The sequence below is a fragment of the Bombyx mandarina genome, chromosome 13 (genome assembly GCF_030267445.1).
Source record: "Bombyx mandarina strain Sakado chromosome 13, ASM3026744v2".
Classification (NCBI taxonomy): domain Eukaryota; kingdom Metazoa; phylum Arthropoda; class Insecta; order Lepidoptera; family Bombycidae; genus Bombyx; species Bombyx mandarina.
In genome coordinates this window covers 285,924-299,687 of record NC_143220.1, presented here as the reverse complement: position 1 = coordinate 299,687, position 13,764 = coordinate 285,924, and the positions used below count along the sequence as shown (strand labels likewise).

General features: G+C 35.3%; 2 protein-coding genes across 2 annotated transcripts; both read left to right on the top strand.

Annotated features, from left to right (window-relative positions):
- Positions 1-1,748: 1,748 nt before the first annotated feature.
- On the top strand, positions 1,749-6,866 carry LOC149501566 (uncharacterized). Its single transcript, XM_089732664.1, has one exon. The coding sequence runs from the start codon at positions 1,929-1,931 to the stop codon at positions 3,480-3,482; it is 1,554 nt and encodes a 517-aa protein (XP_089588790.1). The 5' UTR covers positions 1,749-1,928; the 3' UTR covers positions 3,483-6,866.
- Capr (caprin family member) lies at positions 4,232-12,642 on the top strand. The gene is made up of 4 exons (XM_028183359.2): positions 4,232-7,600; positions 9,664-9,846; positions 10,058-10,224; positions 10,596-12,642. Exons 1-4 carry the CDS (start codon positions 7,481-7,483, stop codon positions 11,977-11,979), a joined length of 1,854 nt encoding a protein of 617 aa, XP_028039160.2. The 5' UTR covers positions 4,232-7,480; the 3' UTR covers positions 11,980-12,642.
- The last annotated feature ends 1,122 nt before the right edge of the window (positions 12,643-13,764 follow it).

The following is a 13,764-nucleotide window of genomic DNA, read 5'->3' as shown; positions in this document are numbered from 1 at the left end:
ATGCTATGGGATATTTTTATGAAAAATGATAATATGGAGTGAAATGAAATGAAAAATTTAAGACATTAATCAACTGGGATTAAATTAAATGAAATCAGATGAGATGATATGGGATGAAATATAATCTCAGTAAAATGGTGGTCGTTTACTGAGATTTTTTCAGTGGATTTTTTGGAGGATCCCGAGAAGTTACCCCCAACGGCTTTGTTTCATTTTCCCACATTTGTGCATTTTCACAGATACTAAACAGTTAATAAACCACCGTTATTACACATTTAAACCTGAAGAAACACTAAATAGACAAAATAGAACAAATCGCACAGTTTGACACCTCGCGTTCCCGCCAAAAAGTCCTTCATAGATTACAATTATAACAATTTGGTTTTTTAAATGATTTTATGGCTTGGTAACTGCAGCTTTAAACCAAGTCTATTTTAATGAGATTTTTTCAATTGACTTTTTGTAAGAACCAAGACGCTACGAACGCGAATTTGTTTAATTTTTTCACATTTGTGCACTTTCACAGATGTTAAACAGTTAACCATTTGTTACACATTGAAGCCTGAAGAAATACTAAAGTAACAAAATAAAACAATTCACACAGTTCGCGCTCCCGCCAAATAGCCCCAAATATTTCAAAGGAAGGGAAATGTTCTACTTGTAATATTGAAAACATTTAATATACTGAATTTAGACATAATGCTGGCAATAATGGCATTGAAAGAAACAATTGGCATACTATGGCATACTAAAAAGAGAAGAACAAGAACCTTTATCTAAGACCTTTTTAATTAAACACTCATGTGCATATTTATTTCATTATTGATTTGGAAACCAGCAATACAAAACAACCATATAATAAATTAGGCATAGGTATAGGTAAAGCAAACAAATTTACACCATTAACAAAATTTTGTTTTAATATTATGTACTAGTTTTAACGTCTGCATAAAATTAGATTTAATGCAATTCAATTAATATGTGGTGTGTAAAATAAAAGTAGCCGTTGTTAATTTCAATTTTAATCTATTTCCTCCTAATTATTAGTAACTATAATAGTACGAAGCAATTTTTGTTCTTCGGAGAATAACAGAAAAATACGATCTAAATAAAAAATGGTCGGAATATTGAAATTATAATCACTTCTTTTTTCAATATTTTGACTCTTCTTGCGATGCTATTGTTACCTTTATAAAAACTTAATTCATAAGTACTTTAAAAAACAAGAAGAAGAAACGAGTTAAGAAGATTAGAAATAATGTCACAGTAATATAGTAAGAATTTGCTGAGACTTGACTGGGCTTTCTAGTACTTGAGAAGCTATGTCTACCGACTTCTACCTGACTTGCGTACTTTCACATGCTAAACAGGTATCATTAATAAACGTTTAACCCTGAGGAAATACTAAATGTACAAAACCAAAAAAATTCGCACCAATTTACTCCTTGCGTTTTCTCTCTCTTTCCCTCTTAAACAAACGACACACGCATTTCGTGTGTGTGTTAATTATTAAACCGAAATAACGAGACATCAAACTGGTGTATTGTTTTTTTGCCTTACCAAATAAACAAAACAAAAAATCTCAACGATCCTGAGCTGAATTACTAAAGTAGGTATTGCCATATAGCAAAATTCCAAAAAACTTACGACTTGCGTCCTTTTGCTGGGAGTGACAGATAGAAATTTCTATCTCTATCTTCGATACAAACAAATTTTAAATCGATCTATGTGTAGATTATTAAGTGTAGGGAGGGTGGGAACCTTCAAAAAATTTGGGACGGAACTTGAGAAGAGGGCCAATTAAAAAATTCATATCCTTTTTAATTAATTTAATTTGATATTCTGTAGATATTGTAGCATATTTTAGTTTATAACTGTATATATGTTTAGTTTATAATTGTATATTTTAGTACTTTAGCGTAGATAGTATGGAGTTGGAGGCGGGAACGGATCCCCCGGATCCGAATATTACTGAGGAGACAACTGATACGACTAACTCAAGGTTTAGCCAACCAATATTTTTCTGTGATGAGTTCGACCTTTCCAACGTATCTGAATTTGTCAACGTTAAATCGAAGAAATCCCAAAAAAAGAAACAACTTGTTAATTCTTTTAAACCAAAGATCTCGGACAAACAACTTTCGTTGCGCCCGCTGCAGCAGGCTTTGGCGGGAAATCTTGCAAATAACGTAAATAAGCTTATAGTGCCTCCTCGCCAAATTGTACAGACCTCACCAGAGCCTACTTCAGCGAGTCCTTCTATGACACCATCTGAGACCCCAATGGCTGACTCTGTTTACAGAAAAAAATACACTGAACAGGATCCTGGTCCATATATGGTCCATGTTACTTTAATCTCAGATTCTAATAGTACTACATCACTGCACCCACTTAAATTTGGAAATTTTCTAAAGAAAAGCAATCTTGGTAATATCTTACAGGATGGAATTAAACGAGTAGGTCGTAATCGCCTGGCAATAACTTTTAAAACACATAGTGATGCCAATATTTTCATATCCAACATGTCTATGAATCCATTGTATAATGTAGTGATTCCTACATATAATATATGTAAAATGGGTTTGATAAAGGGTATCCCTCAGGAGTGGACTCATGAGGACATTGTAGACAATCTGCAAATCCCAGAAGGCTATGGACAAATTATCAAATCCCGTAGATTAAACAGGAAGTCTGTCAACTCAGATGGAACTTCATGGATTCCTACTCAAACTGTGGTCTTGACTTTTGACGGACAGTCTCTTCCCTCTAGAGTGTATTCCTTTTTTTCAAGTATTCCAGTTGAACAGTATATTTATCCAACGGTACAATGTTTCAATTGTTGTCGCTTTGGACACACTCGTGTTCAATGCAGGAGCAAACCTAGATGTAATAAATGTGCTGGAGAGCACAGCGGACTGGCTTGTAATACTGAGACTTTTTCTTGTGTTAACTGTAGAGGTGAACATATGGCTACAAACAAATCTTGCCCTGAGTTTAGTAGACAAACAAATATTAAAAAACATATGTCTCAAAACCCCATTTCATACCAAGAAGCCTCTAAATTGTTTCCTATTGTAAAGAAATCATATTCGCAAATAACATCATCTATTCCACTATCTGCCCAAAGTTTAAATGATGTAGATAGTTCAAATTCTGTCTCTTACAAAAAAACTGTTATAAAGAAGCCTAAACAGGCATCTATTTTAAATAAGGGTTATGACAAATCAGAATATAAATCATTGATCCGCAGCATTTCATTTGATGAGTCTCAAGGTAAAGTAGGTTCCGCTTTGCAATCCAACAAAGAAAAGGATACACAGTTGCCATCTTCTGACACACTAAATAAATTGTTATCCACACTTATAAATATTATTGCTAATTCAGAACTACCAGAACACGTTGCTCTTTCACTTATAAATAATATTTCACTATCAATTTTCAATATTTTTAAATATGGACAGAGTCCTCCAGTGGAACTGTAAAAGCATAGTTCCTAAAAAACATGAAATTATATCTTTAATTAATTCACATAATATTTTTTACTAGCCATATCAGAAACTTGGTTAGTTCCAGGTTCCAATTTCCGTATGGCCGGTTTTAATATTCTCAGACATGATAGACATGATGGGTATGGTGGCACAGCCCTTTTAATTCGTAATAATCACAGATTTTCTTCTTTGCCAATCCCAGCTTTTAACTCGGATATTTTGCAAGCAGTGGCTGCCCGAGTAGGTGAGGTAACATATCTATCTGTGTACATTTCAGAAAAGGATTTATCTGTTCTGCCTATACTAGACAAAATCATTCAATCATTACCCAAACCAATAGTAGTTCTAGGGGATTTCAACGCTCACCACTTCTTATGGGGAGCACCCAATGATGATGCCATGGGAAATGGCTTAATGGAGATAATAAATGATCATAATCTTTGTGTTCTGAATGATGGGTCCCCCACTCGTCGCCCAGTTCCGGGTCAAGCCCCAAGTTATGTTGATATAACACTTAGTTCAGCCAGTTTGTCTTCACTGTTAAACTGGGAATGTTTAACGCTGTCCTGTGGCAGTGATCATTATCCCTTATTAATTTCCTTGCCCTCTGGTAAAACAGGCACTTTTAATCCACTACCGCCGTTATTTAAGTTCAGATTAAATAACTATGATTGGGAACTGTTTAGTCAAGAAGTTGAATCGAAAATTATGTCTTTTCCAAGTTTATCTACTCTTGATGATTATAACGATTATAACAACATAAACAAGTCGTATGATAACCTTATTACGGCATACTTAGCAGCTGCAGATAAACATATCCCCAAAAAGAATGTTGCCCATAAGAAAATATCTTCTCCCCCATGGTGGGACAAAGAATGTACAGAAGCTGTCAATAAAAGAAATGATGCAGAAAAACTTAATAAGCAATGTTTGACCATGCATAGTTATTTATTTTATAAAAATGTTGAAGCGGCCACTAAAAGGCTTCTTCGGAAAAAGAAAAAAGAGGGATGGAAAAGATTTTGTTCCAAGCTTTCGCCTGATTCGCCATCCTCCCTAATCTGGAAAAATATAAGAATGTTTAGATCTTCTTTTATAGCCTCATCTAGAAATTATACATCGCAAGAATGGATTAATCCTTTTTTGGACAATATCGCACCCACTATGGTTCCTAAGTTTGACCAATTGCCTTATACATACTCTTATATATCAGATAACTCTAATATTAATAATAACTTAGCGTGTTCATTTTCTTTGCCGGAACTTCAATTAGTTTTGAACCGGTTATCAGACTCCACTCCAGGATGTGATGGTATTCCTTACTCTTTCTTAATTAATTCAAAACCTATAACCCTATCATATTTACTGAATTTAATTAATTCTATAATAGACACTGGTATAATACCTTCTTCCTGGAAACATCAAATTATAATACCTATATTAAAGCCTAACAAAGATTCAAATAATCCTTTATCTTATAGACCTGTAGCGTTATCATCTGTTTTGGTAAAATTAGCAGAACATTTAATTAAACAAAGATTTGAGTGGTACGTAGAACATAACAATCTTTTGCCTTGCTCTCAATATGGGTTCAGAAGAGGTAAAGGTGTGTCCGATAGCCATGCCATTTTTGCAACAGACATTTTTTTGTCTTTTTCGAAATCTGAATCGGTTGTAGGAGCCTTTTTAGATATTCAAAGCGCGTATGATAATGTAAACTTAATTAAATTAAAAGAAAAAATGTCGGATTTAAAATTACCATTAAAATTTATTGATTTCATTTTTAATTTATATACTGGAAGGACTATTTCTTTACATATACCTGGTTTTGAGGATAAAATAAGAAAAGTTTGGAAAGGTATCCCTCAGGGTTCTGTTCTAAGTCCTCTATTATATGACATTTATACTTTCGATCTCCATTTAAGTGTTGATCCTTCCTGTTCCATCTTACAATATGCAGATGATGTCTTAGTTTACTCTGCTAACCGTGATATTAAAATAGCAGCGGAAACTCTTAACGATTCATTAAACAAGTTATCATCCTGGCTCTCTGCCCAAAATCTTTCGTTATCTAAATCTAAAAGTCTCATAGTTGTTTTTACGCGGAAAAGAAAAGTTCCCACCGTAAATATTTTTGTTGATGGAGAACGAATACCAGTGGTTAAAGAGGCGAAATTTCTTGGTCGCATTTTTGATTCTAGTATGAACGGTAACGCTCATATCAACGACATTGTAAGAAAATGTGAGAAAAACATAAATATTATGAGAGCTGTAAGTGGCGTTTGGTGGGGGTCTCATCCTGGTGTACTTAGATTAATGTATAATGCTTTGGTACGTAGTATATTAGACTTTGGCTCCATAACTTTTTGTCTTGAAAACAAACAACCTCTACATAAATTAGATTTATTACAACATAAAAGTCTCAGGATCGTTATTGGAGCCATGAATAGTACTCCAATAAATGCTTTACAAATAGAATGCTCTGAACCGCCGCTATCTTTGCGTAGACAATACCTTTCTGATAGATTTATATTTAAAATTCAACAATATCATGGACACCCCTTAATTTTGAAACTACAAAATCTTTGTGAAGTTATTAATGGACGAAATGCTTTCTGGCGTAACCGGAAAATCCCTTACTTAGTTTCTAGCTATAGAAGATTTTAGAACTACGTTGTTCAATTCATAAATTTCAATGCCACTCAACTTTTTCATATGATTACGAGACTTTAATGTTTGTACCCGATATCAAGTTATCAATAGATATCCAAAAAGGATCAAGCTCGGCAAACTCAAAATTAGCCTCCTTTATTAAAAACTTAGAACCTAAATCGGAGGATTTCTATACTGACGCGTCTAAATCCGTTTCCTCGGATGAAAAAAGCGTAGGAGCTGCTTTCTTAAGACTCTCGTCAGGTCATTTTCGTCTTTATAAATATCCACATCTTTCTTCAAACTTTGTTGGAGAAGGCATGGCTGTCCTTGAATGTGTCAAATATATAATTTGCAATAAAATAGAGAATTCATATATATTTTCTGATTCATTGAGCTTTCTTCAGTCTCTTTTATCAAATCCATTTAAAAAGAAACCTCCTTGTCCGCTTTCTCTTGAGGTAAAACTTAAATTAAAAGAATGTCATGATTCAAATTTACGAGTCACATTAGCATGGATTCCTGGCCATTCGGGCATCCAAGGAAATGAATTGGTAGATTATTTAGCTACTATGGCCGCAAGGCAGGGTAATACATATATTGACAAAGTGTATACTCAAGACCTACTAGAAAAGCCTCGGGAGTATCTTTTAAAAGATTGGAACTCCGAGTGGGAAAAGTCTTGTTTATCAAAAGGTGGACGATATCGTCGTCTTCATATCAAAATTAATTTAAAACCTTGGTTTTCTAAGTTTAATTTCCCAAAAAAAGTAACATCTACCATATCGAGATTAAGATTTGGCCATTGTAGTTTACCCAGTCATTTATCGAGAATTGGTGTCGTTGACTCAGATGCTTGTGAACATTGCAATACCAATGGAAACATCGAACATACATTATTTGAATGTGTCAAATACAAATCCAAACCACTTTATGAATTCCTTATAAAATTTCGTGCTCCTCTCCCTTGTGACTCCTACACTATACTTTCCTTTGTTGATTTCAAATATACTAAAGCTCTTATTTCTTTTCTAACCTTCCATAATATTTTATTATAATATCTTTTCTTCTTTACATTACTATATTTTACTATATGTATATATTGCCCTAGTTCCTCCTATACCGCCTATTTCTAAAGTCCCTGCTCCTATCCCTCTACACTGGAATATCATGGCAACTTGACATTTCAAGATGAAGTTACTATGTCGCCTTTGGCTGACTCGACTCTGGCTAAAATAAGCTTCCGAATGAAGTTTGATCGCCATATTGAAGAAAAAAAAAAAAAAATCTCTATCTTCTAACCCACGACGCAATCCAAGAAAAGTTGTTGCCTGTGAAGGATGCCTTCAGCTGCTAATGCAAAATCTGAAAAGCCGGCCTCTTCGGAGGATAAGGATACACCAATTCGACAAATTATGACGATTATTGAGCATAAAATTCGTAATTTGGAAAAACGCAAGGTAAGTAAATACAATGTAAACGATATCAACAAAATAAATGCTTAATGTTCCGGTGTTAGTGGAGTGTTCAATCGTTCATAAAACTTGCCTTAATTTCGTGTTTTGACCTTTATTTAAATTCGTTCTATAAGCTTATTCCTTAATTGTTTGCTAAATTCATTCAAATACTCTCTTGACGCCATTTTACACATGTGCTTCGCAAAGTTGACTATGAGAACCATGACGCCCTGTTATTTTTGGGAGTAATTTTTTTATTGTCTCTATATTTATTTCAGTAGTTCTTTTAGTAAATGTAATTAGTTATGTTAAAGCGAAAACATTAGCTTTGCTATTTAAAAAAACTTAATTTAGGACCAAAGTATTTTAGTGTTTGTATGTTCTAGCTTGTGTAGTATCTTTTGTTGTTAAAACGAGTCCATAGTGAATTTACAGGTTAGGCCCACAAACTGTTTTGTAGATGAGATATGGATAGAATTGCTAGGCTTCTATTGCTATGACAGCAAACTACATTAATATAATAAATCACCTATATATTGTGATATTATATTGTCTGTTTTATTACATACTTCTCTTTTATTATTTTTTTATTTGCAAAAATCACTTCCAAACAATAAATTATACGTCCAGCTTAATTCAAACCAAATTTTCTTTAGAGAATTTTCAATAAATGATGTTTGATTACTTTAGTTTGGTATTTTTCAATTTGGTTGTGCTAAAGATTATTTATTACTGAAAATTAACTTATTCTTAATAAATCCAGTTGTTCACTCCTATTATGTTAATACCTTTCATGAATACCCAAAGTGCAATAATATTGGTGGTACCTGTTAATTTTATAGTTAAATTATTCAACAAAACTATGTATACCTATACCTAACCTATACCTAATATAATATAGTCAAATACAAATGGTTAAAGAATACAGGTAACCTTCTTATAACACTGTACCTCTACAACATGGTAATGAAATTTTTGTTTAAAATTATTTAGACAATTAAGTTATGCACTACAAATACACAATCTGAAATATTACTGCTTATTTTTATGTATATTCTTCTTCTTCTTCTTCTCTGTCGTTTCCTCATTACTGAGGGTCGTGACCACCTTGGTCCAGTTTTTGCACCAGCTTCCTCCAATGCTGCCTGCATTCGGCCTGCTTAATATTATATATTACATAAAATAAAATACACACAGGCATAGTTGAGATGTTTCATTCAGAAAAAAATATTCTCCTTTTTGTATGTACTTGCTTCTAATCTCATATAATATGGGAGTTTATAGGAATGCATCTTCCATATTATAGGCAGGTTACCTGTACTGAGAATGAGTATTTGGGGCTATCCATATATGTAAGGAAAACTTTTTTCTTCAATAGACATAAATTTTTCTACACTGTAGTTAAAGTATACATTATTTTTATCATGATAACTAAAAGAGTCATCAACATTGTTGTTTCTTGGTTTCTTATGTACACCAATATTGGAGAATTTTCAAGATAAATATCAGGGTATTACAAAGTTTTTTTTTACAAGCTTAACACTTGATAATACAATGAAAGAATTAGCTTTCAAGACATACATATACACCAGTGAACTCAATGATTTATCCTATGATTTCAGTTTTGGGCAGTTTACAATATTTAAAGTAATTAAGTACCTCACATTTTATTTCATCAATTGACTTCCAGAAAAAGGAACAAAATCTTTTACAAAGTTAATGAATAAATATGTAACTGAGGACAAACCACACATGGTCATGTAGCTCCAAATTGGGATCACTGTATTATGGCAACCAGAGATAAATGTATATGTTGTAATATATACATGAATAAATATTAGTTTGATCTACAGTTATATATTACGTACTTTAAATTATCCTCATAATATGCTCTATTAAATACATAAAGTACTTGAAATCAGCTAGATTTTTTAAAATTATAGCAGCAGTTTTTAATGTAAAATAATGGAATTAAAATGTATATCTATCAACCATTATAATCACTAATGTGATGTCATGATCATTATTGTCACTGATGAAAAAAATAAATTACTTTATTGTTTCAGAGTAAACTAACATCATATCGTGACCTGCAGAAAGCTGGAAAAGAGCTAAATTCTGATCAAAAAGTTGCAGTTGCTAAATATGATGAAGTCGCCCAAACCCTTGAATTTGCAAGAGATCTCTCAAAGCAAGTTACTGCTATAGCAATCTCTTCAGAGCGTGAGGCAAAAAAACAAGCTAAAAAGGTAACTTCATAAAGTTGCTCATTTTTGTAAACCTCCATTCTAAACTATTTCTAAGAAAGTACTACAGTCAGCAACTATACATAAGAGAGAGAGAGGATTCGTTTTACTACCATCAAATATCATATTTCAAAAGACATTTTTTTATTCCAACCTCATTTAAAAGCATAATCGTTCTTCTTGAAAGTTTTTAACAGTTCTGTTTTAAATTTAGGAAGCCTGGGTTCGTTATGCAGCAGAGACCAACAAAATAAAAGAAGTTTTACTTATTCTGGATTGCCTTATGCAAATGGGTAGTGCAGATGCAAGGACTGATTTCATAAATGGAACAAATGGTGCTGCTAAATTAACTGAGGATGATTTAAAAATTTTGGATGATTTGTGAGTACAATTCTTAGTTCTAAATATTGTTGTTTTACAGATTTACTTAACTGACTTCAAAAAAAAGGAGATTCTCAATTGGACCATTTTTTCATGTGTTACTTCAAATTTTTTTCTAGCTGAACTGACTTTCATAATTTTTGTTTATTTAAAAGCAGATGATTGTGTGTTCAATTTAAATTTAACAAGATCTTACCAGTAGTTATTGCCTCAATTTACATAAATATTGAACTGACTGTTTGTATAATTCTTTTTTTTTGTTGAAGTTGGAAGTTGTTAAAATTTGGTATTATAACTTATATTGTGCAAGTTACTTTGTGCGAAAGTTACTTTACTAAAACAATAGGTATTTATCTAAAATAATATTTCAGATACCCTGAGGTGACCCCTAAGCATGAATTAAATGAAGAAGGACAATCTGGTTTTCACCTTCAAATAACAAGAGCTGCAGAACACCTCTACTCCATAATTGATGGAAAACCTAAAGAAGTGTTAGGCACCACATACCTGCGAATTAAGGAGATTGTATCAACAGTTCATGGATGTGGATACTTTGATAAAACTGTAGATGGTGCAATCGCAGAAGTAGAAGAAAGTCATGTTCCAGTAGAAGAAGAGGTGCATGAACAAGGTGAACATGAACCAGAAGTAGATATGCCCGTTGGTCCTGCATTTCCACCTACTGGCCCTCTGCCTGTACCTCCTGCACCGGCAGTTGTTCCTGCACCTGGTTATCCTCTACGTCCATTGCCGCCGATAACGTTACAAGAAGTAGAACATGCCTACTTTGCACAACAGTATCCTCAACAAAGACCCATCACAGAAGTTATAGGCTCTCAAAACTTTTTCTTTTTACAAGAGTCTGAAATTGACAGTCCGGTAGGCACACCACAACCGCCAGCGATTCCTAATCAAGTATCGCCACCTGGACCTATCCCAACTCAGACTTTTACCAATCAACATTATGTACAATTACCCGGGGGTAGAGTCCCGGAACCTGGCAGCATGCCCATGCCGCCTCAGCCTCATTTTCCACCGCATCCAGAGCATGCAGGGTTTGCCCCGGCACCCGTGCCCATGCCGCCCGTACCTACGCACCCGCACGGTCCTCTGCCCGCCAATCTACCGCCCCCGCTGCCGCCTGTCACGCACGCCGCCCCTCCACCTCAGCCCATACATCACACTATGCAACCCGCTCCCGCTCTCGTCGCGACTCTGGTACACGCCTCTGTTACACCCGTTCTGCAAGAAGATACTTCGCCGGTTTCGCCCGTGACCGATAAAGAAGACGATTGCAGAAAAGATGGACCGAGTCCAGAGTTAGAGAACGGTGGCGACCGTAAGGGAGACTCCCAGAGTCGATACAGACGTTTCGGTCGCGGCGGCCGAGGCGCACCGAACGGTCATCGCGGCCGAGGCGCTTTCCCTAATCGTCAAGGCGGTGACGGCTATCGGGGCCGACAAGGTGGTGATTACCAAAACAGATCGAACAGGGAAGGATTTCAAAACAGACAATATGACGGCTACCAAAATAGGCATGCGAACCGTACCGGTGGCGACGGATATTATGGCAACGGTGACGTGTCAGAAGGTGCACATCACGCCGAGAACGGTCGTGAGCGGTACGGAGAAGGCAACGGCTTCCAGGGAGGATACAAGGGACGCGGTAGAGGAGCTCCTCGAGGAGCAACACGCGGTGCGTCTCGGCCTCCCCGCGCTCAACACTACACAAGGAGATCCGATAATGCTGAATAGTTAAGTGAACACACCAATGCATTGGTATGCCACATTTTATGGCTCAATCAATAATCGTCTTCGAAATTCTGATGGACTAAATCATTAGTGAAGGCAGATTTCACCGGCAACAACGCGCTGTGGTAACAAATAACGAGAGATTATGTTAAAAAAACAATAAAAAATTAATAAAAAAAAAGAAAAATGTTAAAACTTGAAACTAAATAAAAATAAGTTTACTTGAATTTAGATGTATAATAATAATAATAATAATAATATGCGATTATTAAGTTACGTAATTCTAGATTCTTGTAATATAAATTATGTCACGTAAGTGTCGTGATTCGAGGTAATGCAAAAAAGCCTTTTAGGCGTCAAATACCTCGTGTGTGCCTCATCCTCGTGATAATTTTAAGTACAGGAACTGTGCACACAACTCCAAATTGCTAATATTTCCAAATATCGTTTTTATCTGATATAAATTATCCAAAATATGCCTAAACTAATCTTAATTTCATTAGATTATAATATTTGTTCTCTATTTTCCTTTTTTTATGAAAACTATCAGCATGTAATACCAGTGAACATAAAAAAGCTAATTTCTATTCTTTTTTTATTTTTATTTGAAATGTTTCCAATAGAAGCTGTGTGCAAGAAAATTAAAAGTATTGTGTAAAATCTTAACTATTTTATTTTATTTCTTAACCTTAGCTGTATTGTGTAATATTTTACATCACGCGTGTCAGTTTGAAGCTTAGGCATTCAGGTAGTGTCTAGTTCAGTTCAATATTTATTAGAGAGACACTAAAAAGATCTCAGGACCGGATGTTAAACGGTTACCGGAACGCAATGTGAATACTGTCACCCACCCATCTTGAGCGATGAAGTCTAATTCTTAATTGCCTAGTAAAACGGCCTTCCTACCCTTCTAGTCGCATTACTCCTTTGCAGCAGAAATACAAATATTTTTGGGTACATTTGTTACAAGACGTCTTTCCATTAATTTGTGTATTATCTATGGTCATTCCCTCATCGTGGAAGCCATTCGTGAACACGAGTTAGAACAACTGGTACCTGACCTCGGATATTTTACTACCAGCATAGGCGTATCGCTCGGTATAAGAACATAGATCGGCCGTTTTATCCTTTAGGGCCACATGATTTAAAACGACTTTTTTTCCTATCCATTCTAGTGACCTCGAGGGGTCATATTAGATTCACCGGACAAGTAGGTGAGCTTTCGGGACCCTAACCTGTGGACGTTGCTAACATTAGCCCTAGCAAGATCAGTACCTCGCAGAATCTACCACCGGATCGGAAACGCGACCCACAGAAGATCCGGCGAGAAACTCAGTGGATTGTGTCTGTGAGTTAATTTACTCGCCGAATCCTTCGCGCACGCGAGGGCTTAGACGAGAACGGTGACTGGTGCTTGAGGTACCTAAAAGCACCGTTAGTGAATTGGCAGGATCCGAAATGACGTGTTTAGGGCAACGTCGACCGTTTACCGAATGATAAACATTATACCATTAATATGTATATGTAATCACCATCGGCCACAAGAGGGTTTTTGTGTCGTGCCGCTTTCTCGAAATGGCGCACTGATGCTGACTGAAGATACTTATTGATGGAGACCCACTCCATGTCACTATGGAGATCCACGTTCCTCCCGAACCATGGCCCTTCGACGGCTATCGGCTATTTTTTACTCTGGGAAATCCATTTACGGCTATCCTGCAAGAACAGTATTAAATGATTTGAAGGGGTTTCACATTAGTGCGGGTTGCGTGAACGAATCCTATACTT

What these genes read in the sequence shown, in the direction of transcription:
- LOC149501566 (XM_089732664.1), top strand. Translation starts at nt 1,929, where the DNA reads ATGGAGTTGGAGGCGGGAACGGATCCCCCGGATCCGAATATTACTGAG.
- Capr (XM_028183359.2), top strand. Translation starts at nt 7,481, where the DNA reads ATGCCTTCAGCTGCTAATGCAAAATCTGAAAAGCCGGCCTCTTCGGAG. An exon ending in GTAATTTGGAAAAACGCAAG is followed by an intron (nt 7,601 to 9,663) that starts GTAAGTAAATAC and finishes TTATTGTTTCAG; the next exon opens with AGTAAACTAACATCATATCG. An exon ending in TTAAAAATTTTGGATGATTT is followed by an intron (nt 10,225 to 10,595) that starts GTGAGTACAATT and finishes ATAATATTTCAG; the next exon opens with ATACCCTGAGGTGACCCCTA.